This window comes from Neophocaena asiaeorientalis, unplaced genomic scaffold (assembly GCF_003031525.2).
Source record: "Neophocaena asiaeorientalis asiaeorientalis breed wild unplaced genomic scaffold, Neophocaena_asiaeorientalis_V1.1 scaffold110, whole genome shotgun sequence".
Taxonomy (NCBI): Eukaryota; Metazoa; Chordata; class Mammalia; order Artiodactyla; family Phocoenidae; genus Neophocaena; species Neophocaena asiaeorientalis.
Genome location: NW_020175053.1, coordinates 4,046,586 through 4,071,275, shown reverse-complemented (window position 1 = coordinate 4,071,275; position 24,690 = coordinate 4,046,586). Strand labels below are relative to the sequence as shown.

Below are 24,690 nucleotides of genomic sequence, written 5' to 3'. Positions count from 1 at the left end.
TAGGATGGCTACTATCAGAACGAGCAAAAAATGACAGCATTGGCGGGGCCGTGGAGAAACTGGAACTCTCGTGCACTGCTGGTAGGAACGTAAAGGGGTGCAGCTGCTGTGGTAAAAGATCACCTCAGGACCCAGCAACCCCACTTCTGGTTTATACCCCAAAGAACTGAAATCAGGGTCTCAAAGAGGTATTTGTTCACCCACGTTCACAGCAACACGATTTGCAATAACCTAAAAACGGAAACAACACAATGTACATCAATGGCTGAATGGATCATCAAAACGTGGTCTAGACACACAATGGACTATGATTCAGCCTTACAAAAGGACGGAAATCCTGACACACACATGTTGTTACAAGGATGAACCGTGAGGGCATCATTCTGACTGAAATAAGCCGGTCACAGGACAAATTCTGTGCAATCCCACTTATAGGAGGGACCTCAAGTCATCAAATCCATGGAGACAGAAAGCAGAACAGAGTTACCAGGGGCTGGGGTGGGGAGTTCGTGGCCAGATGGAGATGAAGATCGTATGACACCCCCCATCGTAGCCCTTAACAACCACCGTCCTACTTTCTGTGTCTATGGATCTGACTACTAGAGGGCCCACATATAAGTGGGATCATACAGTATTTGTCCTTCTTGTAACTGGCTTATTTCTCTTAACATAATGTCTTCAAGGTTCATCCATGTTGTAGCATGTGTCAGAATTTCCCTCCTTTTTAAGGCTGAATAGTTTTCCAGCCTTAAATGTGGATGGACCACATTTCGTTTATGCATTCATCTGTCAATGGACACCTGGGTTGCTTTCACTTTCTGGCTATTGTGAATAATGCTGCCGTGAACATGGGTGTCCAATCTATTTGAGAACATGCTTTCAATTCTCTTGGGTATATACCTAGAAGTGGAACTGCTGGATTCTATGGTGATTCTGTGCTCAATGTTTTTGAGAACCTGCCATGTTGTTTTCCACAGCAGCTGCACCATCGTACATTCTCACCAGCAAAGCATGACGGTTCCAATTTCTCTACACCCTCACCAGCAGTCGTTATTTTCTCTCTTTTTTTTTTTTTTTGATAACAGCCATCCTAATAAGTGTGATGTGCTACCTCACTGAAGTTTTGACTTGCACTTCCCTCATGATTAGAAATGCTGAGCATCTTTTCATGTGCTTATGGCCTATTTGTACATCTTCTTTGGAGAAATGTCTATTCAAGTCCTTTGCCCATCTTTTAATCGGGTTGCTTTTTGCTGTTGTTGAGTTGACTAGTTACCGTTTTAACCAACTCTTTGGCTGGCATTAAGGAACCAAAGATGTCATAAATCAGTGTGGGAGGTTTGGCCTCTCTGTGGATGCTGTCAACAAGGGGACAGTTTCAGCCAACGTTGGATAAAGGGAACACCTTTCTGTTTTGTGGACAGATTTTTTAAAAATCTGATTTGTGCTCTTAATTACCACTCTCTTTGGCTTGAATAAAACCCCAAAGACCTACAGGAATAACCATGGAGGAGCAGAAATTAAGGCCTAGATATCACACTGGCTCTAAAGTTTCTCTTTTCCAAGATGCTTTTCGCAAACAGCGGCCATTCACAATGACGAAAGGGGAAGAGTTCTTCAACATGAAGAGTGATTTGTACCATGAAATCTCATTTGCTTCATGAAGTTACTCTGTTTGGTCCATGCTCTGATCCATAGGTCTCATCTGAGAAGCCGTCTCTCCCAGGCTCTCCCATCAGGCTTCACATCGCTCCCTCCCTTGCATCTCAGATAGGCTATTTTAACGTCAGTGTTCCTGTGCAGAAGCTGAGGGCCAGAGCCGAGGGACCGGAACGTGTTCCTTGCTGCTGTTCTTTACACCAACTATAAAAAGCTTTCATTCCTGGGTGGGGGTGGGGAATCCCTATACCATTATTAATCTCTTAAGAAAGAAATCAAGCTTATTCTAAAACATCACATTTTATCAGTGAGCAATGTCCTAGGCAGAGGGGGGTTTTCCCACTGTGCTTCCTGATCCTGGCCCGGCCCTGGGAACGGTTAAATAACACAGTTTGCATGTACAGGGCATTCGATGCTGGGGAAGTTCAAGTACATCATCTCCTTACGCTTCTCAGTCTCCCAAAGAGACCACAGTACATGTCACAGATGAGGCCACAGAGCACAGAGAGAGAGAGAATGACATGGCTCGGAGGGATCTGGGACAGAACTCGGCTGTGGGGCTTGCAGAGTGCTCCCTTCCGGCCCCAGGCTGCCTCTTAGGCTGGGGTCTGCAAGGAACACACGTCTCCCTACCAAGGGCTCTGTCCCTTGAAAAGGTCCTCTCTGGCCGATGACTGACACGGTTCTCTAGGCTTTGCCCTGTTCCCTGCCAACATTTATTTCTGGAGAGCTGGTTCGTCAGCATTTGCTGACAGATCCACTTGTTTCCCAGCATCTTCCCAGAATGGAAAAAGTTACTTGACGTGATCTTGTCGTGAATAAGTCAACTAGAGAAGCAGCCTGCATAAGACATTTCTTGGGCTAAATGTTTTGTTTGAGGAGGAGAAATGGGGATAGATGATGAAATGCCCCTTCCTAGAGTTCTGCTCCCCCGGGTCACGTTTCTCAGGAAGAAACCTCCACGGATGGCCAAGGATGATGCTGAAAGCTGTCTTCCCGAGTGCCATTCACCATGTGTGTGACTGAACTGCAGGCGCCCTACGGTAGGTCTTTCTACATGGACATCCTTCCCAGCTCCTCTCCGTGACATGGTAGGTATTTGAGGCCAAGACCAGAGCCCTCCCGTTTTCCTACGTCCCATGACACCTAGGAGAATACAGTAGGTGTGATACAGGTTCATGGCTCACGGGCTGATGGATGGTTAGAAAGTTGTCCTCGGATACGTAACAAGATGAACAGAGCAGCCAGCATTCATCACAACCATGAGCGCTGCCCGCCTTGTGGGAGGGGCCTCTTGGGGTGCCTTTCAGAGCTGGGATCCTGGGATGTTGTGGACTCAGGCTCATTCTGACCTCCCAAAGGAGCCGTGATGATTCCCGTTTCAGAAGAAAGTAGGGGAAATGGCCATGGCCACACAGGTTGGGTCTCTGTAACTGCAGCCTTGGGGCCACACCCGGAGGCTGGCAGTGTGTCTGGCCAGGCCGGCGCAGCCAATGCCACATGCACACGGCAGCGCTCGGACCCCCTCAGCCTGGCCACCGCCTGCCAGGAGCAGGTGGCAGGCATTGAGGACAGAAGGACTTAGCCTCACAAGGACTCTGCACAGCAACCCTGTAGCTGTGATGCGACCACCACAGAGGGGCCCGGGCTGGAAGGACGATGGAAAAGGGTAAGAGAGGCACGGCCGGTTCCTCGGGGCCTGCGTTTGGCTGCCAGGTCTTCTGCGAGCGGAACCGACAGAACACCGCTTCCTGGAGGGAAAAAGGAGCATCGGTGGGTGCCCGGGAGCAGCACTGCATTTTCTAGAAATGGGATTTCCATGAAGTTTAGACTCTGAGATGTGAGCTCCCAAAGGCCTTTCCTGTAAATCACATAAAAGATAATTTCATCTCCACCTTGACTGTACATACACACTTTGCACAGAGCCCAGAGCTCGATAAAAGGACCATAAGAAGGTGGTTCTTCAATACAAATGACTATAAGAATGGTTTCAGAAGGAAATGCTGATTAAGTTTTACTTGTTTGATTGTTTCCTCCCCTCCTATTAATTTAAACGCGTTTAAAGAGTTGAAGGAGACTCATCTTCATAATCACACTGGCTGTAAAGGCAGCAGACCCCACGTTTGGCCCCCTCCTCCCCTGCCCTCTGCCCACAGTGGCCACTGCCCCACACACGGGACTTGACCCAGACTCTCCAATGGTCGATTTCCTGCCGCCCAGGTGTCCACGCTGTCCTCTCAGCTTCTGGACTTTTAAGGGATGAAATGTTTACCACTTGCATTGTCCCTGACAATGACTTCCTGGTCTGCTGACTCCTTAAATAAAAATCTTGCACTCAGGAGTCAAGAAAAATAATGAACTGTTTCTGCACTCACAGCAGAGGCCAGCAGCTGTGCAGTGTGGCAATTGTGTGACTCTTCATATTTCGACCCAAATAAAATGTCCACGTGAGTAAGGCCAGAACCCATCATCCGACCGCCATCGCCGGCTCTTTTTTCATCCTGTGGGCAGCACGTGCGGCCTGGCAGTGAACGCCCGGCCCTGGGGGCAGGGTCGCGGTTTTCTGTAAGGGGCATACTGATTGAACATAAGGTGGGCTTCTGACACTGTCTCGGTCATGACTCCTTGAAGGCCCTGGTCCTTTACCACCTCTTCTGACTACCGTCACCTCCGCAAAACCCTCTTCTCTTTGCCCTGAGCTGACAGAAAGAGCAGGGACAGTGATTCCTCCATGAGCTTCTGGATCCTTCTACTCGTGCACCTGTGACACCCACTTACCCACCCCGCCGGGAGCCACACCAGCCACATGCCTAAGGAGAGACCCCCTTCCTGCTGCAGAGTTGCCTCCTGGAGTTGGGCGGAAACTCCGATGTCCACAGCCACGTGGTCCAAAGTCCCTCGGATGTCGCAGATGTCACCATAAATCTGTATTTCTCACATGCTCTGAGGAGGCTTGGAAAGACAAGCTCCCTCAAAAACAAATGACTGTTCACAGTCCAGAGGCCTGCAGGGAACTTAGGAGAGAAAGCACACGAGTACCCCTGCTTCCTCCCAGCGGTCCGGCACCCCCACAACACTCTGCTGTGTTTCCGCCTCCGACGGGCAGCCCCACTCTCAGCGTTCCAGGCAGGCTATCTCAGAAACGTGGCTTGGGGAGAGTGGCCTGGTTTGCAGGCAAGCTCTTTGATTTACGGCCCTGTGGCCTCACCAGTGCAGGGTTTTGGAAAAAGACCAATTCTGCTTGCTTGCAAGTATGATCCTGAGCCCCTGGCACTTCCAATGACCCCAGCAATCACTTGCTCTTAATTACTTTTGATTCTGCCAGGGAAAGAGGGCACCTGGCTAACCCTCCACCGCACAGGAATCCAGGCAGAGGGTAAGGGCTGCCCTGATGCTAAACTCGATTCGAGCAAAGCATTTTCTTCCAGGGTCATTCTAGGGGGTCCTGTTTTTTTTAATGAAGAGTAGCCAACTTCATCCTGAAAGAATCCTCCCAGCTCGCCTGATTCTCTTCAAACATCATTTTTTTTTTGCCGAAGGGCTCTGAACCTCACAGCAAAGCTGTATAAAGCTTAGAAAATCAAGTTGATTTAAAATCTCTATTTTTACATGGTGTCCCGTTTTCAGAGGGGCTGAGACTAGTGGTTTTAAACTCAATTTAGCATTTAAACTAATTTTCAGCCAGGTCTCTATGGACCGGCGATTAGGGAAGGTGAAGGGTTCAGAGGGGGGTGGCGAGGCCTGTGGTCTGTCCGGATGCGCCCCCAGCCCTCCTCCTTCCCGGGGGGTGGGTGGTCTGCAGGAGCCCAGCGGGCAGGCAGCACCTGGGGCTTTGGAAAGGCACCAGCGGCCAAGTTCACTGATCCCTTCTCCTAGCCGGCCTGGGGAGGGATCTCAAAACTTCCTGACTGCTTGCTCACTGCAGGCCAGGATGCACACACCAGGGACAACAGGAGAAGAACGGGTCCTTTCAGCTCCCAGAGCCACGCAGACCTGGGCCGGCTTTCGGGGGAAAGCACAGGCCAGGTCCTGGACGCCGGCCTGCGTCCGCCCAGCCTCTTCACCGGCTTTATCTGTGGCCACAGCGTTCCTCTGAGCCTCAGAATCCTGCCTTTTTGGAATCTGTTTTGAGCGTGGTCATGGAGTTCGGGTAGTATAAGATCACAGCACAAATCACAGCAGGTACAGAAACGTTCATGGTGACAAGTATCTTTCCCCGGCCACACTGTCTCCCTCCTCTGAGGCCATCGCTGTTCCACTGCAGAAACACTGGCTCCTGGATCAGCTTACCTTCTTCTTCTATTACTAGCTTTACACATGGTATCACACCGTTCATGCTATTCTGTACCTTCCTTTAAAAAAAAAAAAAGCTTAACAGTGTGTCCTGGATAGTCTCCAAGATCCAAGGTTCTTTCCACCCTTAATATTTCTTGAATGAGGGATTGTGGCCTAGGGTTTAAAGAGTTTACTTTTTAAGAATCTGGGGAGACAGTCCCACAACTGCCCCTGCAGAGGAGGGAAGGGAAAATGGGAGTGAGAGGAGTGGCAGAGACGGAGGTAAGACAAGAAAGGTGGTTGTGGGTACTCCTTTCTTTTCCAGGCCTAAGGAGAGCTCAAGAGATCAAAGAGCCCACGTGGGCATCCGCAGGTGAGGAAACGGAGTCTGGACCCAACAACGTGCACCAACAGCCCAAGGTCAGGTTCAGAGTGGAAGCCAGTTGGTCCAGGCTGTCTGCTGCTCCCTCTGGGCAGGGGGCCTCCATCCAGCCTCCTCTCTCCTTCCTGGGCCCTGGCCACCCTACTCACCAGCATCCTCGCTGGAAGGTGAGCAGGGATGAAGGCTCTGCTCCTGGGAGGATCCTCCCACAGGCTCAGGCCAGGCTGGGTCAGGGCTCTGGCTCCCATGGGGTTTCTGGATGAGCTGCAGACCGTTTTCACTCACGACACCTTTACTCCCGGAGATATTGTGAATGTTGGCTCGACTGTGCTCATAGAAAGCCAGATGCATGTCTGAAAAGCCCGTTCCCGCTGCCACCTGACACCAGGAGTTTGGAGAGAAGCGTCGTTAAGCTGCAGCGTCTGGATAAGGCGGCCACCTGCAAAGGTCCCTCGACGGTTCCTCTGTTTCCCAGAAGCCGGGCCCTCGCCCTGGTGGTCCCTAGGCAGAGTCCCATCTTGGTGCCTCTGCATCGGCTGTGGAGCAGGCAGAGCCCACTGCCCGCCCTCTCCCTGCGAGGACGCCTGGGGTCCCCGGGGCAGGAGGGCCGCCCTCTCCCTCGCAGCCCCGCCTCACCTGGAGCCTCTACAACGCGCAGGGCACAGCACAGCGGACCTGGCCTGGGCGTTCCCTCGGCACGGCACGGGGAGGGGATGTCCCTGAGATGCGCATCCAGAGGAAGCCTCCCTGCCCGCTCGGCCTCCTGGCAGACGCCCCACAGTCATCATAAAGGCAACTTTCACGACACAAGCTCGCGGTAACAGACAGAAAGAAGACAACCGAGTGGTCCGGCGGGGGCAGTGCCAGCAGTACCCTCACCAGGCATGAGCGTGCTCCAAGGACTGAGAAGAAAACAGATGCTTTAAACACGAGTAAACCACCAAACAGAAGTTGGACAAGCCCTGCAACTGGAGAGTTGCTGTTCTACAAAGGATTCCAGAAAAGCCGGTCTGATGGTGGGCGACGCTGGGGAGAAAGCCGCTGCCCCCCAGGCCCCCTTCCTGCCTCCCCAACTTCTGCGGTGCTAATGACCCTGTTACGTGCAGACACGGACTCTAAGCCTGTGGGAAGGAAACGCCTGGAGAATTCCAAGTGGAATTACAGGGACTATCGTTTAAGAAAAGAACATCAGAAGGTTTTAATTGTTTCCTGCCCCCTCCATCCTCCCCTCGGGTCACAGTGATTTCTCACTTAGTCCAATGGGAAGAGTGTGGGATTTGGGGAAATAGTCCAGTGGGGTCTGGGGAAAGGTTTGGGTGCAAGTTCCAGCCCTGAAACTCACCAACCGGTGACCTTGGGCAGGAGACCAACTCTCGCACCTCAGCTGCCCCCTCTTCTGCTAAGAGGTGGTCGCCACTGCCTCACAGGGTCGTTGTGGAGATGGAACAGGAGGTTCTAAGGGTCCACAGCCCCAGGCCAGCAGCACTGTCCCTGCCCCCGGCCCCAGGGCCGGGATCCCTGCTGGGCATCTTCCCAGGTAGGTTAGAACACCCCCACGTTTCCTGCAAGCTTTCCTCTTAGACTCACAGAAGAAGTTCCCAGAGGGTCAGGGCAGAAGGGAGCCTTAGGAATTTTCGAGGACGACCACCAAGGCTGTTCTGCATCACTAGTCCTAGGACCACCACCCTCATCAAATAGGAAAACCGAGGCCCCATCACAGAGCAAGGCGGTGGCCCACCCGGGCCTCCTGACTGGGCTTCCTGTCCCCCCCAGCAGCCCCTCCGTGACGCAGAGCCCCGCCCCACCAGGGGCTATGCAGGGTGGTGAGGGATACCTTGGCATTCTGCAGCGGGGGCTGGTAGCTGGACGGCCTGTAGAACATCCTCTGGGAGGCGTCAGTGTGGATGTCACCCAGGAAGAGCTCCTCCACCAGGCGGTCCAGGTTGTGCTGCAGGTACTGCTTCTCCACGCGGACCAGCTGCAGCTCGTGCATGGCAAAGTTCACGGCCTGGGTGCACTCGCGGCCGCCCTCCTCCCGCCACAGGTCATAGGGCACGTCCTGCACCCAGGGACCCCCGGCGGGCATGAAGCCAGGGCACGTGCGGTTGACCAGCTGGCCGAGCCGCTCCGCCACGGCCTCTGAGTGGCACACGACCTGCACGCGGTGCAGCTGGTAGTCAGCCTCGGTGCCGCCGCGGATGATCCAGGAGGCCTGGCGCAGGCGGATCTTGCCGCGGACCACCAGTGTGTAGGTGGGGCTGGTGCAGCGGTTGCCGCCGTAGTAGAACTGGTAGGCCTTGAACGTGTTGTTGTGGTAGAACCGGTAGGACCTGGTGATGAACTCGGGGCCCGACCGCACCTCACAGCTGCAGAAAAGGGGGAGGAAGACGCCTGTGAGCCCAAAGTCATGAGGGGGAGGCTCATCACAGTGCCAGGAGATCACGGTAATGATAACGGGATGGTACTCCGGGCAGTTCATGGAACCCGCACAGCAACCTCTGAGCTGGGGGATGGGGGGTATTATTATTCTTATTATTTACATCCCAAGGATCGTTTTATTCTTTTTTGTTGTTGCTGTTGAAGTATAGTTGATTTGCAATGTTTCAGGTATATAGCAGAGTGATTCAGTTTTGTTCTTTTTCAGATTCTTTTCCATTATAGGTTATTACAAGATATTGAGTATAGTTCCCTGTGCTATAAGGGTGGGTATTATTACTGTCCTGTTTTACAGATAGGGAAACTGAGGCACAAGAGCTGAGGCAATGTGTCCGAGGTCCCCTCACCAGCCAGCACTGGAGCCAGATGTGAGCCCAGGGGAGCCTGGCCCAGCACCTGTGCTCCCGGTCACTCTACACCAGGGTTGTCCTCCTTTCACTTTATGGACAAGACAGAAGGGCAGGAACCTGCCGTCCTCAGCGCCCCCCTTGGCCTCACTCCCAGGCGGGAAGGAGGAAGGAGGGTGCGGGGCTGGCCTAGGAAAGATGCTCCCTGTGTTGTCAGAGATGTTGATTTCCTGACCACTTCCATCATCTGGACCGTGTCCACAGCAGCCAGGTGCCAGGTGTCTGCTGTCCTGGAACGGAATCTAGTCTCAGGGAGGCACCCCTTAGAGGCCACTGGAGATTCATCTCTTAGCCGGTCCAGTCAAAATTAGTTTTCCCTCTAGCAGAAAATAAAGAGGCAGGTAGGGCTCCTTCGGTTGTGCTGCCGACAGTGGCAGAATGTTTTTTTTTTTTAATATTAATATCTTTTAAAAATATTATTTATTTATTTATTTTTGGTTGCATTGGGTATTCGTTGTTGCACACGGGCTTTCTCTAGTTGCGGCGAGCGGGGGCTACTCTTTGTTGCGGTGCGCGGGCTTCTCATTGCAGTGGCTTCTCTTGTTGCGGAGCACGGGCTCTAGGAGTGCAGGCTTCAGTAGTTGTGGCACGTGGGCTCAGCAGTTGTGGCTTGTGGGCTCTAGAGTTCAGGCTCAGTAGTTGTGGCGCATGGGCTTAGTTGCTCCGCGGCATGTGGGATCTTCCCGGACCAGGGATCGAACCTTGTGGGCTCTAGAGTTCAGGCTCAGTAGTTGTGGCGCATGGGCTTAGTTGCTCCGCGGCATGTGGGATCTTCCCGGACCAGGGATCGAACCTGTATTCCCTGCATTGGCAGGCAGATTCTTAACCACTGCGCCACCAGGGAAGTCTGCAAAATGTTTTCTGCTGTGGCATCAGGTAAAGGCTGGATGCCTAGGCCAGAAACACCTGGATGGGACCTTCCTCATCTGGTCTAACTGTAATCAATTTTTACAACTGCAGCACGGCCCACACCAGGAAATGAGGGGGTTTCCTTCCTTGCACTGGGCAAAGAAACTGTCCACTCATCACCTTTAATCAGATCCTAGTCTCAGTGACATTGAGACTTCAGTCTTATCAGTCTTGGCCGTACAACCCTGCTTGCGTCTATTATTTATATATAAACTTATTAGATACAGTAGTTCTGGTTTGAGCTGAGTGGCGAAATCAAGCGGTGGGACTGAAATCCCAAAGGCCAGTGGTTCTCAAAACTACTATTAGTTTACAAACTGATGAATGAGCCACTTAGAAGTGGGTACCATTAGCTTAGTAAAGACTGTGACCTGCCGCAGATACTGCCGGACAGCAGCCAGTGGTGCTCTGAGCATCCGTCTCTGTGACAGGAGGGAGAGGAAGCCCATGTTCCTTCCCAGGGACAGAGGAGTCCTTCCGTGTGAGCAGCGATTCATGTCTGTTGTAGTTCAGACAGGAGGATCGCCGACTTCTAACACTTCATCTCAGCTTGAGAATCTGTTGATTTGGTCCCAAGCTCAAGCCCACTCACTTCTCCAACGCCCCACCCCCGACGCCCCTCACCCAGGCCTTGGTCCTCTCCAGCTGGGACTGTTGAGTCTTTTAATTGGTCGCCCCCAAGTTGAAACAATTTGGGACCTGGGACCCTTTTGCTGCAGTGCTTGTACCTGGACACAAGTCTCCTGGGGCAACAAAATACAAAGAAACTATAAGAGACTAAAAATAACTGCGTACATGCTCAGTTGGGGCAAATTATGGATAACAAGATACAAAAAGACCAAAAAGCCAACTGCCACTTCTGAAGAGTCAGGAGCAAAGCAGGGTACTGTACCTGCCCCCTGCACTCAACATCACCAAGGGGTGGGCAGACCGCCTGAGCCACGCCTCCGGCCCCACCCCTGGACCTGCCCCTACCCTCACCCCATACAAGGAACCGGCTCACCCTTCCTTGGGAAGCAAGCAAGGGAACCTGTTGTATGTTCTTGCTCCCCCTTGCTGCACCAGGGGCCCCAATAAAGCCTGGCCCGAATTTCTTGTCTGGCCTCTTATCAATTTCTATGGATTAAGGAGGCCAAGAACCCTGGTTGTCCCCAAGTCACTCTTCCCACCACCCACTTGCAGCCAGAGTGCCCTTCAGTCATGCTGAATCAGGTTTGAGCACAGCCCTTGCTGAAATCTCTTCAATGACGTCCCAGTTCTCTTAGATTAAAAGCCAAACTCGAAGAGACAAGGCGTGCAGGGGGCCCTGGGGGCTGGGCCCGCCTCCTCCTTGACCTGCCTGGGGCTGTTCCCCACCCCCAGAACAAGGGCTCCTGTGCTTCTCCGGTCCAGCCTCTGCTAGTCCTCCCACAGGGAAAGCTCTTCCCTGGTCTTGCACAGTCAAGGACATCTCAGCTCAAGTGTCCTCTTCTTGGTAGCCCTTCCTACCCCACCCTGTCCTAAAATAGGGGCCCTGGTATTCTCCTTGAGCACCTGTTGTTTCTTCCCTCTTCGTAACACTTCTTTGTGTATTTGTAAAATTCCCGAAGACAGGGGCCATGTCTGTTTGGTTCGCTGCTATACACACAAAATCTAGAACAGTGCTCACGTGCGGTAAATATTTGTGAGCTCCAGAAATATTTGTTGAACAAAATGATAAATTATTTAAAAGTACATTGCGTTAAGATTGTTTGTGCCAATACTGATCATGCGGTTATTTTGAGAAACCCCATTTTTAGGAAAAAACCAAAAACCAAAAACCGCTAGGTGTTCCTCGTAAGATTTCTTTTTTCTCTTCTCTGGATGCCTGTGATCCCTCCCCAAGGTACCCGGAGGAGTGGTCTGCACAGAAGTGATCAGATCCCACCGTTTCGCCTTGTGATCAATTTGCAACAATTTAATGCGCAGGGAAGAGATTGCAGGTCTGCCTCTGGGCTATTTTTAAAAGCTCTAATGGAAGATAAGCAAGAGCTCAAACTGGGATAAATCTCAGCTCCACCACCTGGAAAAGAAGCCAAGAGCTGCACCCTGGCTGGTTGAGGTAGCATGGGTACCTTTTAACTTACTCTCAGACCCTGAAGCTGTATATTAAATTACCAGAATATGGCTAGAATATTTAGACCATCAGAAGCTTGCAAGTCGTGTTTCAGGGTTGGTGAAACACAGACTCCTAATTTCACTTGCTAATGGTTTCTTTTCATACAGGAGTGGTCCTACGGGGTTCAATAAACAAGGACATATTCACTCCCATGTGGGATACAGTGGTACCGTATCACCGCTGCTGAGGCTAAGATTTCAACAGGACTGAGCTCTGTTTCTTCACCAACCCGAGTTTCAAAGCGTCGCTTGGCTGTCAGTTAGAACTCAGACAACCCCAGAATCACTGTAAATTCTAGAAAGTCTCTGTGCACCTGAGAAACCCTAAGAAGGCTCTGCATAGCAGTGCGCTCTCCAGGACCTCCCGGCACCCCCGCCCCAGCCTCTTACCCGGTAGACACCCAGTGGCCCTCGATGGCAGGCGGCATCTGCACAGTGATCCTGGCACCATTGTGGAGATGTCTGAGCATGTGATGACACTGGGATTCCTTGAAAGCCCTCCAGGCACTTTTCTCCAAGGACCTGGGGTGGGACCTGCTGTCCGGATGAAGGAGGGCAGAGCCCTCTCCCAGCCCTGAAACAGATACATGCGAGGCAGGTGTCAGGGGAGCTGCAGAGACGTGAGGCCAGCTGAGGAGCTGTCCCCGAGGCGGGGACATCCCACAGGTGGGAAATGCCAGGCTTTATCACTGTCTTTGCTCTCCTAGAATTCACATTCTACAGTGTCCCAGGAGATCCTCTCCCAGGTGAGAAAACTGGGGTCTGTGGAGATAACGAATGTGATTCGCATGAGGTCGCTCGGCGAGCTCCTGGCAAAGCCTGAGCTCAAACCCAGGTCTGTGAAACTGCAAACAAGGCCGTGCATCCCACGAGCAGCTGTGCAGGGATGCAGGGGACAGAACTGTGTGCTCCAGAGTCATCAAGGCTGGAGATGGGGCCGAGGGGACAGGTAGAAAAGGTAGTCAGGAAGGGTGGTCAGGTGCAGTGACACACAGACAGGAAGGCAGAGAGCCAGCAGCTTCAGTGAAGGGTGAACGGAGACGGGGAGAAAGGCCCAGGGAACAGCTAGGAGGCGCCCCACAGTGGGGACTCCCTTCTGCCCGCACCACCTCATGCACCTCGGGTGTCTCTCAATCCCCAAACAGACACCCTCTAGAGGGGGTGCAAGTCCTACGCCCGCCCTATAAGGGCTCAGGTGTGGCCTTTCCCCCAGTGATCTTCCAACGCTGCCCCTCAGAGTTGGTGACAAACAAACATATGTTTCAGGGTTTTGATTGCACATCTGTATTTTCCACGGGTAAAGGGACACTAGGACTAAGTTTATCTTCACGTCGTCCAGGTTGGCCAAAATTTACACGTGCAAAAGTACCACCAGCCTCGTGTGCAGAAAAAGGCAAGGAAAACAGATGGAGTTATCATCTGAAAGCCCACTGTTTCCTCTGAGATTCACTCCTGAAGTGACTCACAATCTGCGAGGTCTTTATTGTGGACCTACTAGGAATTCAGCACTGTGTTAGCAAAAAAAAACAAACGACACTAGTTAGACAAACGTACAACAATAAAAGATGGGTGTTAATGAAACTGTGGTAATCGTTTTGCAATGAATGTTAAATGCAACCTCACCAGCAACCCCATTCAGCCAAACCAGGTGAGTCACACCTGAGCTAGAACAAGGGCGACACTAAAACTCAGAAATCTGGGTCAGGTGGAGTAGACATTAATGCTCAGGGCTGTTAAGCGAGGACCCCCTCCGTGGCCTCGAGCTCCCATCCCAGGGAAGGCACTTCCATTGAAACAGTGGTCCTGGGTGCTCCGTCCCTGACCCTCCCCAGAGAGAAGAAGGAAACAAGCCTGCTAACTGGGCTATTTTTCTCTGTTTCTTTGCAAAACCAGCCTGTTTTCAAAATACATAAAATACATGCATTTTGATCAGCCCCCTCCCACCCCCATAGTAAGGACCCTTCAGTGGTTGGGGCTGTGGCACTGAGCCAGGTGGAAAGTCTGGAAAATGCAGGGGTGACCTGTTGGCAATCCTACGTGGACATCCACCTGTACTGTGACTTCTGATGGGGTATTTATCCCAATTCCAGCATTTTAATCCCCATTTGTCTGGCACTTGTGCTGATCTCTCTCAGTTAGCTTTAAACTAGAGGACGGGGGGATACCTCCACCAACCCCAAGATTTGTGGTCATCTTGTTGATAGGAAGCACTTCCTGAATTCCCTGTCAGGAATGAAATCAAACAGTACAACTTGCCATTTGGTGGGCCAATTGGATGATGAATTGTAACGTGGCAAAAATACGTATCTTAACTCGTCACAAAGCACTGGGAGTTGCAGAAGAGTCTTCTTTAAATATGACAGCCAGCATTCAGTAAAGAGGTCATGCTCTCACGATCAACCAAGCTATGTACTAAAGATTGATTTATAAACCCCTTTACACCCCACAAATGTTTTCCCGTAAAGCTAAGGAGAGCCGGGAGGGGAGCGGATATCGGTGAAATTCTGGAGCTGGGCTGCTTGGGTTTGAAACTAGATCAGCCACTTAAAGGATTTCATCAAATCCAAGGTTTCAGTGATTAAGATGCATCGTTATTTTATTACCAGCGACAAAAACACTTGCATTTAAACGATGACACCTGCCTTAGCAGCAGTCCCAACACCCTTGGAGCACGCACAGGGCCTCCAACTGCTTTATCTCTCCAAAGAGAACTGGCACCGTGTCTGGACTTCGGCTGCAACGCTTCACTCAGGACAGGTAGTCGGTTTGCTCTGCACGAATCTTGACAACAAGGCTCAAACACAGCCTTATCTTTTTGTGGCATCTTTCTTTCCAAATAACTGTTTCTCGGTGAGAAAATATGTAAGTGCAGTTACTACCCCCCTCACCATGATAAATACTCGCCCCACTGATGTTACACGGACACCCCTGGCTCTGTTACTGGGCTGCCTGGTTTCCACACTGTTTTTCCTTTCAGCGCTGAGAGTGGAGTTTACAAGTGAATTCTAACACTTGGCTGCAGTGTTTACTCTATTTTCAAAACCAACCTATTGGCGACTAAACCATAGATGGAGAGTAACAAGGACACACACAGAGGAAGTGACATGAGGACAGTACGGGTCCAGGTTCACACAGGCGATGACAGGTCTGCCGCATGACTGCCACCTGCAGGCTCACAGGGGCCAGAGGCCCCACCCACCGGAGATGCACACCCACTGCCCAGACCTTATACATGAAAAACTGTAAATCCTACAATCGATGAAACACATGATCAGCACTGTGACCATAAACAAGTCACTTAACTCCCCCAAGCCTTAGCGTGCTCACCTATACGGAGGGGGTGACAGCACTGCCGTCACTTGGAGGTGGTCTCAGGATTCACTGAGATCATTTCCTTTAGCACATGGTTCACGGTTCTCGTTAGACGTTAGTTACTATTATTTTAAATGATGAGTAAGGCTCTTGGAGGTCCTGAGGAAGGCCTTCCTAACTAACAGAGTGGCTAGAATAATGGTAAGAGTCTCCTGGAGCCCAGCTCACTCTGCGCTCTGGAGGGACAGAGCGAGGCCCGGGCTCCTGGCAGCCAACTAAGTGGTGACCCGAATGGAGAGCAGGGGTGGTGACAAGCTCTACTCGGTTTAACAAATGACTACACGCTGCCACTCTGTGTAGCTTAGGGGCTGGAAGCATAAAGAAGATTGAAGATAAGTTTTTCTGACCCGGAGGCTCTTAGGGTCTCACTTGGACTGCACGTCCAAGGACAAGGGTGGGATGGTGGGGTCTGGGCAGGAGGTGGGTTCAGAGGCAAAGGAAGGGGCCGTGGTACTCACGACCTGCATGGTTGTGCAGGAGGCTGGAGCCAACAGTCAGTTTTTTAACCAGGGGGTGGGGAAGACATAAAATCCCAGAACCACCCATTTGCACATCATTAGAAAGCAGGCAGAAGATTACGTCACTCAGGGTTTCCAGAGACCAAGCTCCGTCTTGCTACTGCTCCTGTCAGACAGGAGCCAACGTCAGGGATCTGGCAAGGCCGTCGGCCCAGGAGGCCAGCAGGATAGCCAGATGGAGGACTCAACAGCCAGCCCCTCCCCAGGACACAGTGGCTGAGGGTTCACTCGCGAGGGTGGGACTGAATTTTTAGGATGGGAAAATAGGGTTGGAATTTATTCTCTTTTTATCTTTTTCCTTTGAAATACCCACCACCTCAATGACCCTTAGGGAGCAAAATTAAAAGGGTCAAGTGACAGCAGGCGTTGCTGTCAGGCAAGAGAAGCCGTCTCTTAGGGTCAAGTATGGACAGGGGTCACCAATACTTATTGGCTCACTTGGTGTGGGACGTGGATGACACCCCCCCCACCCCCATGTGAGGCCTCCTTCTAGTAAATGGCTGGGAATGAAAAGGCCACTTGAAGCACCTAGTTCAGCCACAGGGGAGGCCATGTGGAACGCTCTCACCTTACATCCCACGACTTCCTTCTCAGCATCAGCCATGGGTGCCCTCTAAGGAGACCAGCCTTAGACTTCTGGTCAACCCAGGGATCCCCATGTTCCTGCATCGCCAGAACTAGGTCAGCTCCAAATCTGAGACTGAAACTAGCAACTCACTCATTCAAACAATCAGAAAGGACTCTCTGCAGGGCCAGGCACTGTGCAGGCACAGAAGCTACAACCACTATGCCCCAAGGAATCCTCAGTTGGGGAAGAAATCAGAATCCCAATGGACTTATAAAGGGACTCAGAAAGATGGAGGGAGCGGGCAGCTATGCCTTGAAGACTGAACAGAAGTGGTCCAGGCAGGGTTTATAGCACATGCCCAACATAAGGAGGGGGTGGGAGATTCGTGCAGGGAGCATGGAGAGGCCTTAGGGAGGGGAGATTGCAGGGTGGCCCAGGAGGGAACAGTGGCAAAACAGAGGCCAGGCTGTGATCAAGAGCTGCGAGTGCGTCATCCTGAGCATGGACTGGGCTGAAACAGGGAAGAGGAACGGCCCAGAGCCTGTAAGCAATGTAACGCAGGGTGAGGATTCCATTTTGAAAAGACTGCTTTTCCCTTTTTTTGGAGGGCTAAGAAGCAGGAAGATCAATTATGAAGCTTCTGCCATGGTTCAGTGCATCATTTTTGCCTGAATAAATGAGAAAGATAAGAGAAGGGAACTGCTTTCAACAAAGCAGTAAATCTTTTTGGTGGTCCCGGAGAGGCACTGACCATCTTTGGCATGTTGTGGGAAAAGGTATTACCAAAAAGTTATTTGAAAAGAGAGGAAAGAAGGAAGGGAGGGAGGGAAAGACAGAGAGAGGAAAGTAAGGGTCTGTACTAATTTAGCACTATATCTGGAAAAAAACTTTTGCAAAATACTTGTATGTCCACTTTCATACATCTTCAATTGTATAAATAAACATCCAGCTGTAATAATAGTTCCTGCCTGAGTGTACTTATTAGTTATAATAATAACTGTGCTTATTATATATAATAGCTTTAAAAACCTCCACTTGATTGGATTATCTGTATAATCAGAAGTGTTGACTAACCGCAATATTTGGTTGTCGATAATTCTGCTATTCAACGTTGAGTGCAGCTGACATCACGATCTTTCAGGCTCTTAAGGCAGATCACAGTGAGGTCATCGTTAGGAACATCAGTGCCTGTGGGATGTTGCTTTGGATACAGAGCTAGTGGGGTGGACGGGTGACAACCCTATTTAGTCCAAGAGAGGGTTCTTCCCCTTGTGTTTCTCATACGAGTGAGGAGGGCACACACAAATAACATCAAGACTTTGATGAACTGAGGATTCTAGATATTTTGGTCAGCTGCAAAGACTAGTTCATTGGGCTCCATTCATTAAGATTTTTGCTGTGAATGAATCCGAGGAAAAGAGCATCTCGAAGGGTTAAACAACATCAGTGCAGTAAGAAAGGGACTGAGTTTTCAGGCTTCAAGGTGACTTCGGCTAAGTCATCGGATAGGTGCCTTTCGTTCCCCTGTACAAAGTGAAAATTACAGTAATGGGGATAATAACTAATGTTTGTAAAACACTCGAAGGCTCACTTCACGCCTATATTATCTCATTTATCAAATTCCAGTTACTACACGGGAACAGAAAGGAGTGGGTGGAGAACCAGCCTTCAGTGTCAAGGGTTCTACGAACAGCCAGGCCCTGATACCAGCGCCAGTGGGAGCCACCACAGCACCGCCCCGACCAGTGGCGTTCTGATGAAGCAGGTTATCAAAGTGACTTCACTACAAAATGGTCTCCAACATCCGGGGTCCCGTGGCCTGGGCCCAGATCAAATGGTTATGACAAGGGGGCAGCTTCTTTCAAGTACGGGTGGGAGAAAAATGTAGACCCTGGAAGGAAATTGTTCTCCTGTTGAAAACAAATTAATTCCCGAAGGCTTTAGGGGACAATTTTATAGATGGCCATTTGCAGAGAACTACATGAGCTCCTTGGGTTCTGAAGGGTTTATCACATGCACGGGTGTGTGTGTATGTAAGAGTTTTTCATTTCCACGGATGAAATCACTCACAACAGAAATCCTAAATGACTCCAGAATAATCTTTACTACTACCATGATTGCCAGTCTACTGTTCAGAGAGTGAAAACACCCAGAGATAGCAAATAAAAAACCAGATTTCCCCAAATAGAGGAAGCACAGGATTAACCATTTACATGGGCATCTGTACCCTAAGTTCAAGGCCCGTGAGGCCAGGTGACTGTTGGCATCACCCAAGTCACCAGACTCTGCACACAGAAAGCAGCCCTGAGCACAGGCTTCAAAGGGAACAAATGCAGTATTTCTCCGTCGCCTGCAGCAATGCTTATTCCTGAGCCCCCGAGCCAGGCCACCAACAGGGACCAGGCAGAAGGCAAAGGGCATGGGGCGGGGGATGGAGCAGAGACCCTGGGCATGGGGCGGGGGATGGAGCAGAGACCCTGAGTCGTCCCTTCAGCAGGTGGCTGAGGGCCTACTGTATGTGAGGTTGTCTCCAAGGCCTGCCCCATCGCTGACACGTGAAGGGAAAAGTGAGGGAGGAACACGGCGTGTGGCCAAGTCCCCGGGAGAATCCTCTTGTACTCAGCAGCTTTTCACCTGTCTGTCTAGATCGAGAACCCAAAGCACCAAACCACTTTACACACAATAAAATGTGAACGGAGTTCAGAAGGAGACACTTTTCAGGCACACTTGGGAATGAACTCATCTTTGATCGGGTTAGTCACTGCAGAGGTACTTTAATGCTTAAAAAAATAAAATCAAAACGGCCAAATAAATATAATGTCAAGACATTCACAATGGTGGTCTCTGAGAGGGTCTCTGAAAGGCCCTTTCCCGCTCACTTTGCACGTTTCTGTCCTTGATACAACGTGACCTGCGTCACTCCCACACCAGAGTGAGGAAGCATCTCACGGTGGAACTGGTGCGATGCAGAAGAACACGCGGCAGAGGAAACGGGAGCGATGAGGGGAAATGCAGGTGATTACTTTGCCGTGAAATCGCCCAGGCCCGGTAAAAGAGCCATCATCACTGTTATGTGGGCTGTGAAGTCGAGGCGGATGCATGACCGCCTGCACAGCTTCCATGTTTTGGAACAAAAGCTGCCGTTCACTCCCAGGTGGGCACCTACACTCACCAAGCGCTTGCTTTTATTTCCATGTTGTTGGAGATCAAAGCTGAGAGAGCTGCTTTTGCCAATCTTTAAACCTTATCTAAAAGCACTTTCCCTTTATGAGAAACATAGTAAAGTCAAGACTTCAAATTCCTGGTTTCCTTTAACTTTTGATGAAAATGAGGTAATTTTCTAAGTCTTTTTCTTCTAAGGCCATGGTCACCGGGCCAGACACTGGGGTCCAACCACAGACAGCATGGTTTTCCTGCTGGGCCTGGAGCTGATGGCTGCAGCCATAGCCGTGCTCTTCACACAGTCGTGTGTGTGTGTGTGTGTGTGTGTGTGTGTGTGTGTGTATATGCGTATGTGTGTGTGCATGGTGTGTGCGTCTGTGTGTGGTGTGTCCGACTACGTGCATGGTATGTGTGTTTGTGTGTCTGGTGTGTGCATGATGTGTGTGGGGTGTGCGTGTGTGTGTGGAGTGCTGGGATTCCCAGCAGGGAAGAACACCGCAGTCAAGGGCAGTGTGCCAGCCTCCCACCTCTGGGCTCTCCAATAAGCTCTTCTCATCCTGCCAGGTATTCTCAGGACTCTTCAGGAAGGGGGGCTGCCCCTCCTCACAGCCCTGTCCCCAGCCGGCAGTGACACAGGCACGCAGGAGGCCCTCTTAATGTACCTGTTGACCGAATGGTTGGCTGAAGGAATGAAGCTAGAAAACCCTTCGAGAATAGACGAGCCTCAGTCACTACAGGGTGACACCACATCCTTACTCTGACCTAGATCTCTATCACATGACATTCCAAAATAACTTTACTCCCAGCATGAACCCAAATTGAAAAGAACTCAATGGCCTGTGCGCATAACATCTGGACACAGCAAGAGCTCATGCTCGGATGGTGGCAGGTTCTTCCTGAGCTTTTCCTTGGGATCGCTTCAATGCCGCGCACAGGCCACGTGCTGCCATGTCAGCTTTCCACAGGTGTACGAGATCACTAACGAGTCCTTTCATATTTCCAGTCCTAAAAGTTTTATGCTTCCCTTTAATTGATTCTATCAAATTGTCATCAGTCTGTCCCTAAACGGTAGGTATTTACACAGTCCTATCATCCACTGGTGTTGAGTTCTTTACTCATTTAGGGAGAAAAAGAAGGACCACGGCTATGACGGGACGGCTCAGCCACGTGCTTGAAGATAGTCAGGTTCTCTCAAAAGAGAATATTTACCATCTAAGACCCTTGCTCCCTGCTATGAACAGATGAGTAATATTTCTTTTCAAGATTACATTTTACGACTAAGGGGGAAAAAGTGCAGGAAAGGCAATATTTTCTTGGTCACAAAAACTGCCTCCAGTAAAATGATATTTCAAAGACTCTACTTTACCCTACTGTAATGTTTCCTCACATTTTGTTGGTTAAGCAGTCACTCGGTAATCCTCAGTTTGTTTGTTTGTTCAGTTTTAGTAGAATACACTCAAGTGAAAGGTGATAGCTCAGAAGTGTCTTCCCATTTCAGAAAAGTCGATGAATTCTACAAAAGTAAATGGCGATGGAAGAACATCTCCCCAACAACGGCTCCAAAACTTAAAGTCAAATGTTTCCATTAATAAAGAGAGTGAGCACTTTGGGGCACATTAAAGCACCACTTTTTCTGAAATATCTCATGTTAATCTGGTTTCTGGAACAGAATGATTTTCATGGCTTTTCATCTAAGCAAATAAAACAGTGACAAGGGACATACCCCAGCTGCATACCTTCATGACATTCAATAGGTTTTACTTGGATTAAGAAATGCAATTGTTCTCAGACGCTGGAGGACAGGAAAGTAAGACCAACATGTATACTTTTATGCCGTCACATTTTGAACTTGGGTCTCCCACTACATTTACAGTTTTAAAACACAGCAAAAAATAAACAATGGACTCCAGTCTTTCCAGACCCTAATTTACTCACCAATAGGACCTAGGGGTGATTTATAACTTGCCTGAGTTGAAATAAAAGTAACCAAAAAAACTGAACAAAGATCGGATGCCAAACACAATAAAGAGTTTCTACAGCGTCTTCACCCAGCATCTTCCTGAAGGCCTTGTGCACTTGTTAATCTTATTAATGAGGCTTGTTAGGGTAACAAATAATCTATAAATGATGTCTGGAACTAAATTTCATAAAGTTGGTCCCAAGTACATTCATAACCATAGAAAATATGTTTTTACCTACCTAATTGCTGTCATAAATATACAAGTAGCAAAATAAAAATGCCTCTGTATCAGGAAAAAAATCATTAAGCCATTCTAAAAGAGTACAGGTAACTTCCTTCAGACTGATGACTTCTATTAAGATACTTAATCAAGCTCCATCTGTTACTACAGAATTTTTAAATACTCGCAAAACCCCTAACTACAGAGTAGGACACACTCTCAAGCCATTCCCTTGGGTTAGGTTGATTAATACCCATTTCCCATTAAAACTACTTCAATCGAGTAAAAATCAGGCAGAAAAGGGGGAAACGGAGAATACCCAGTTTTTTCTTGGTGCTTTACATTATCCTAAGGAATCGTGACAAGCCTCTCTCAAATCGCAGAGATTTATACCCAGAAGGACCACTCCCTCGGTTTCTCCTCTGTGCTGGAGTCCCACACGCCCTGAACGAGCACAGTTGCTCTGTGGGCAACAGCAGTGTGAATAACTGCCACTGCAGGTTCACTTTGAAATGGGGTGACTTTTTGCAGGGTTATCCCCGTCATCCCATTAAACTTGGCAAACCTCCTTTTTTATTTTACATACTCTTCGTCATATGCACATGTACACACACACGAGCACACATGCACGGGGTCTGGCCCCACTGGCTTATTCCCCCCTTCCTTACTCCCTCCCTGCACACTGTGGATCTGGGTGAACCCCTGACCTCAAGGAGCTCAGGCTGACTCCAGCTGGAATTTGGAGATCTGGGGCTATACTTGAACCTCACTGAGGGTATACTTGGGCTCCCCTTACCAGCCGTTACCACACTGTGGTGCAGGAAGTGTGGTTACAACTTCCAGCTCTCAAAACAAGGAAGAAAAGTTCAGGGTGGGTTGGCCCAGGCTGTGTTTCTGAGCATGGCTTTTGTAGTCCAAAAGGCAAATGGCTTTATGAAAAAAAAATTCCGTTCATGCCAAATTGTCAAGTACTTTTTCATTTTAAAGGCATTTGCCCATAGGACCATTTTCCTGCACAGATACGACAGGAGATTTTTTAGTGGACACTCTCCCCTGTGTCCTCTCTCTCTCTGCCTCTTGTTTCTGGTGTGGGTGGCAGCTGCTGTTTGATCTGCCCATTGGCTCTGATGTGTTTCATGTTTCAGCCAAAGATGAAAACGGCTCTGTAATTCTAAGCAGATGGGCCTAGGAGTACAACCCTGTAATTACACCTTCTCTCTCTGGCCCTCGAACTGCCAGCCTTCCATCCTGACTTTGAAAGCCTGGGATCACTGGGGCTCTGGGTACACCTTGGCAATCAGGCAGGTCTGGCCCAGCCCAACTTGTGTGCAGGGCCTGTGGACCTGCGCTGCCCATACTGCCGGCCCCAGCAGGGTGACAAAGAATACAGCAGCGCAGGGCTCCCGGGTTGCTGTCTCCTCCCCTTCCTAGATGGTGTGGGAGTCACCCCTGACCTTCAGCGCCGGCCAAATGCCTTCTGAAGCTAGATGGGAAACCTAGAGGCCATGAGGGTGCTGACCTGATGACCCCGATGTGCAGAGGTTTGGGGTGCCCGTGGTGGGTGTGGAGGCAGGAGAGCCCTGCTCCTGGTGGACACTCTGCTGAACAGTCAGGTGTCCACCGTTAGGAAAAGCTGGCCCAGGACATCTGGATCAGCACGTGTTCTGCAGCCACCTGTCCCCATGATCGCCACAGATCTCGCACAAAAACTGCCTTCCCACCCCCGGTGCAATGCTATCTTATTTTCCTCAGTGCAATTCCTGGAACTCTTTTAAAGCCTGCTGTTCTCTGGCTGAGGGTTTACTAGAGCTGCTGACGACATGTGACACATGAAACAGAAACAAAACGACCCAGAAGAGCGGGAGGAAACAAGCTCAGGTCCCGGAGAACTTAGGGGACTGGTTTTAATTACTGCACCTTGGCTGCTAGGAGGCCCCTGCTCCCTGAAAGTCCGTCAAGAGAACCTACCGGTCCACCTGGGAGAGACCCCTCCCCAGCCCCTCAACACACTCGTCCGAGGGGCGAACACAAACACCCCGAGCTGCTTTTTCCCTGAAATGATCACCGTTCTCTGCACAGTGCCCCCAAAGCTTGGACCCCAGCAAGAGCCTTGCCTGCGCTCTGACACTCTGTAAAGGGTCGCATAGCCTGCGGTTCCATGACCGCCTATGGTCTGAAACCCCGCAGAGTGGACACAAGTGTCCCGGGACTTGGACATAAAGTCTGTGTGCACGCCCTTCCAGAGAGAGCGCGGCCGGCGCCCGGAAAGGCGAGACTCTTCCAGGGCGCCCAGGAGGGGGCTGCACCCGGCCGCGCGGTCCCCTCGGTTCCGGGGTGTCCACTCGGCTCCCGGCGCCCCCAGACTCACCGTGAAGCAGGAGGGCCGGGAACAGGGATGTGAGCAGGAGGCGGCGCACACGGGACATCTCCAGGCCTCCTCCGGGTTGGACCGGGCGGGGGATCCTCCCGGGACCCGGCTCAGGACTTGAGGGGTGCTGGGCACCGCCGCCCCTGCCCCGGCGCCCTCTGCACTTCTTCGTCCCCTGGCCCTCCCCTCCCCCTCCGGTGCCTCCGCTCTCTTCTTCCACTCCCCTCGCTGCCCTGCCCCGCCCTCCCCAAGCCTCATCCCCTCTTAGCCTCCGGCTCCGACCCCGTTCCTCCCCACTTCCTCGGCCACTCACTCTAG

At 50.8% G+C, this 24,690-nt stretch overlaps 1 protein-coding gene across 2 annotated transcripts in view; it reads right to left on the bottom strand.

The window, feature by feature from the left end:
* The window catches only part of APCDD1 (APC down-regulated 1), a 28,246-nt gene extending 3,792 nt beyond the window's left edge, over window positions 1-24,454 (bottom strand). The window contains exons 1-3 of one of the 2 annotated variants that reach the window (XM_024763745.1): window positions 24,373-24,454; window positions 12,595-12,778; window positions 8,151-8,682 (exon numbers count right to left, since the gene is read on the bottom strand). In XM_024763745.1, coding sequence (XP_024619513.1) covers window positions 8,151-8,682; window positions 12,595-12,778; window positions 24,373-24,430 — 774 coding nt within the window. In that variant the 5' untranslated portion in view covers window positions 24,431-24,454. Of the gene's footprint in view, window positions 1-8,150; window positions 8,683-12,594; window positions 12,864-24,372 lie in introns of those variants that run through there. The other variant, XM_024763744.1, reaches the window with a different exon arrangement.
* Window positions 24,455-24,690: the final 236 nt, after the last annotated feature.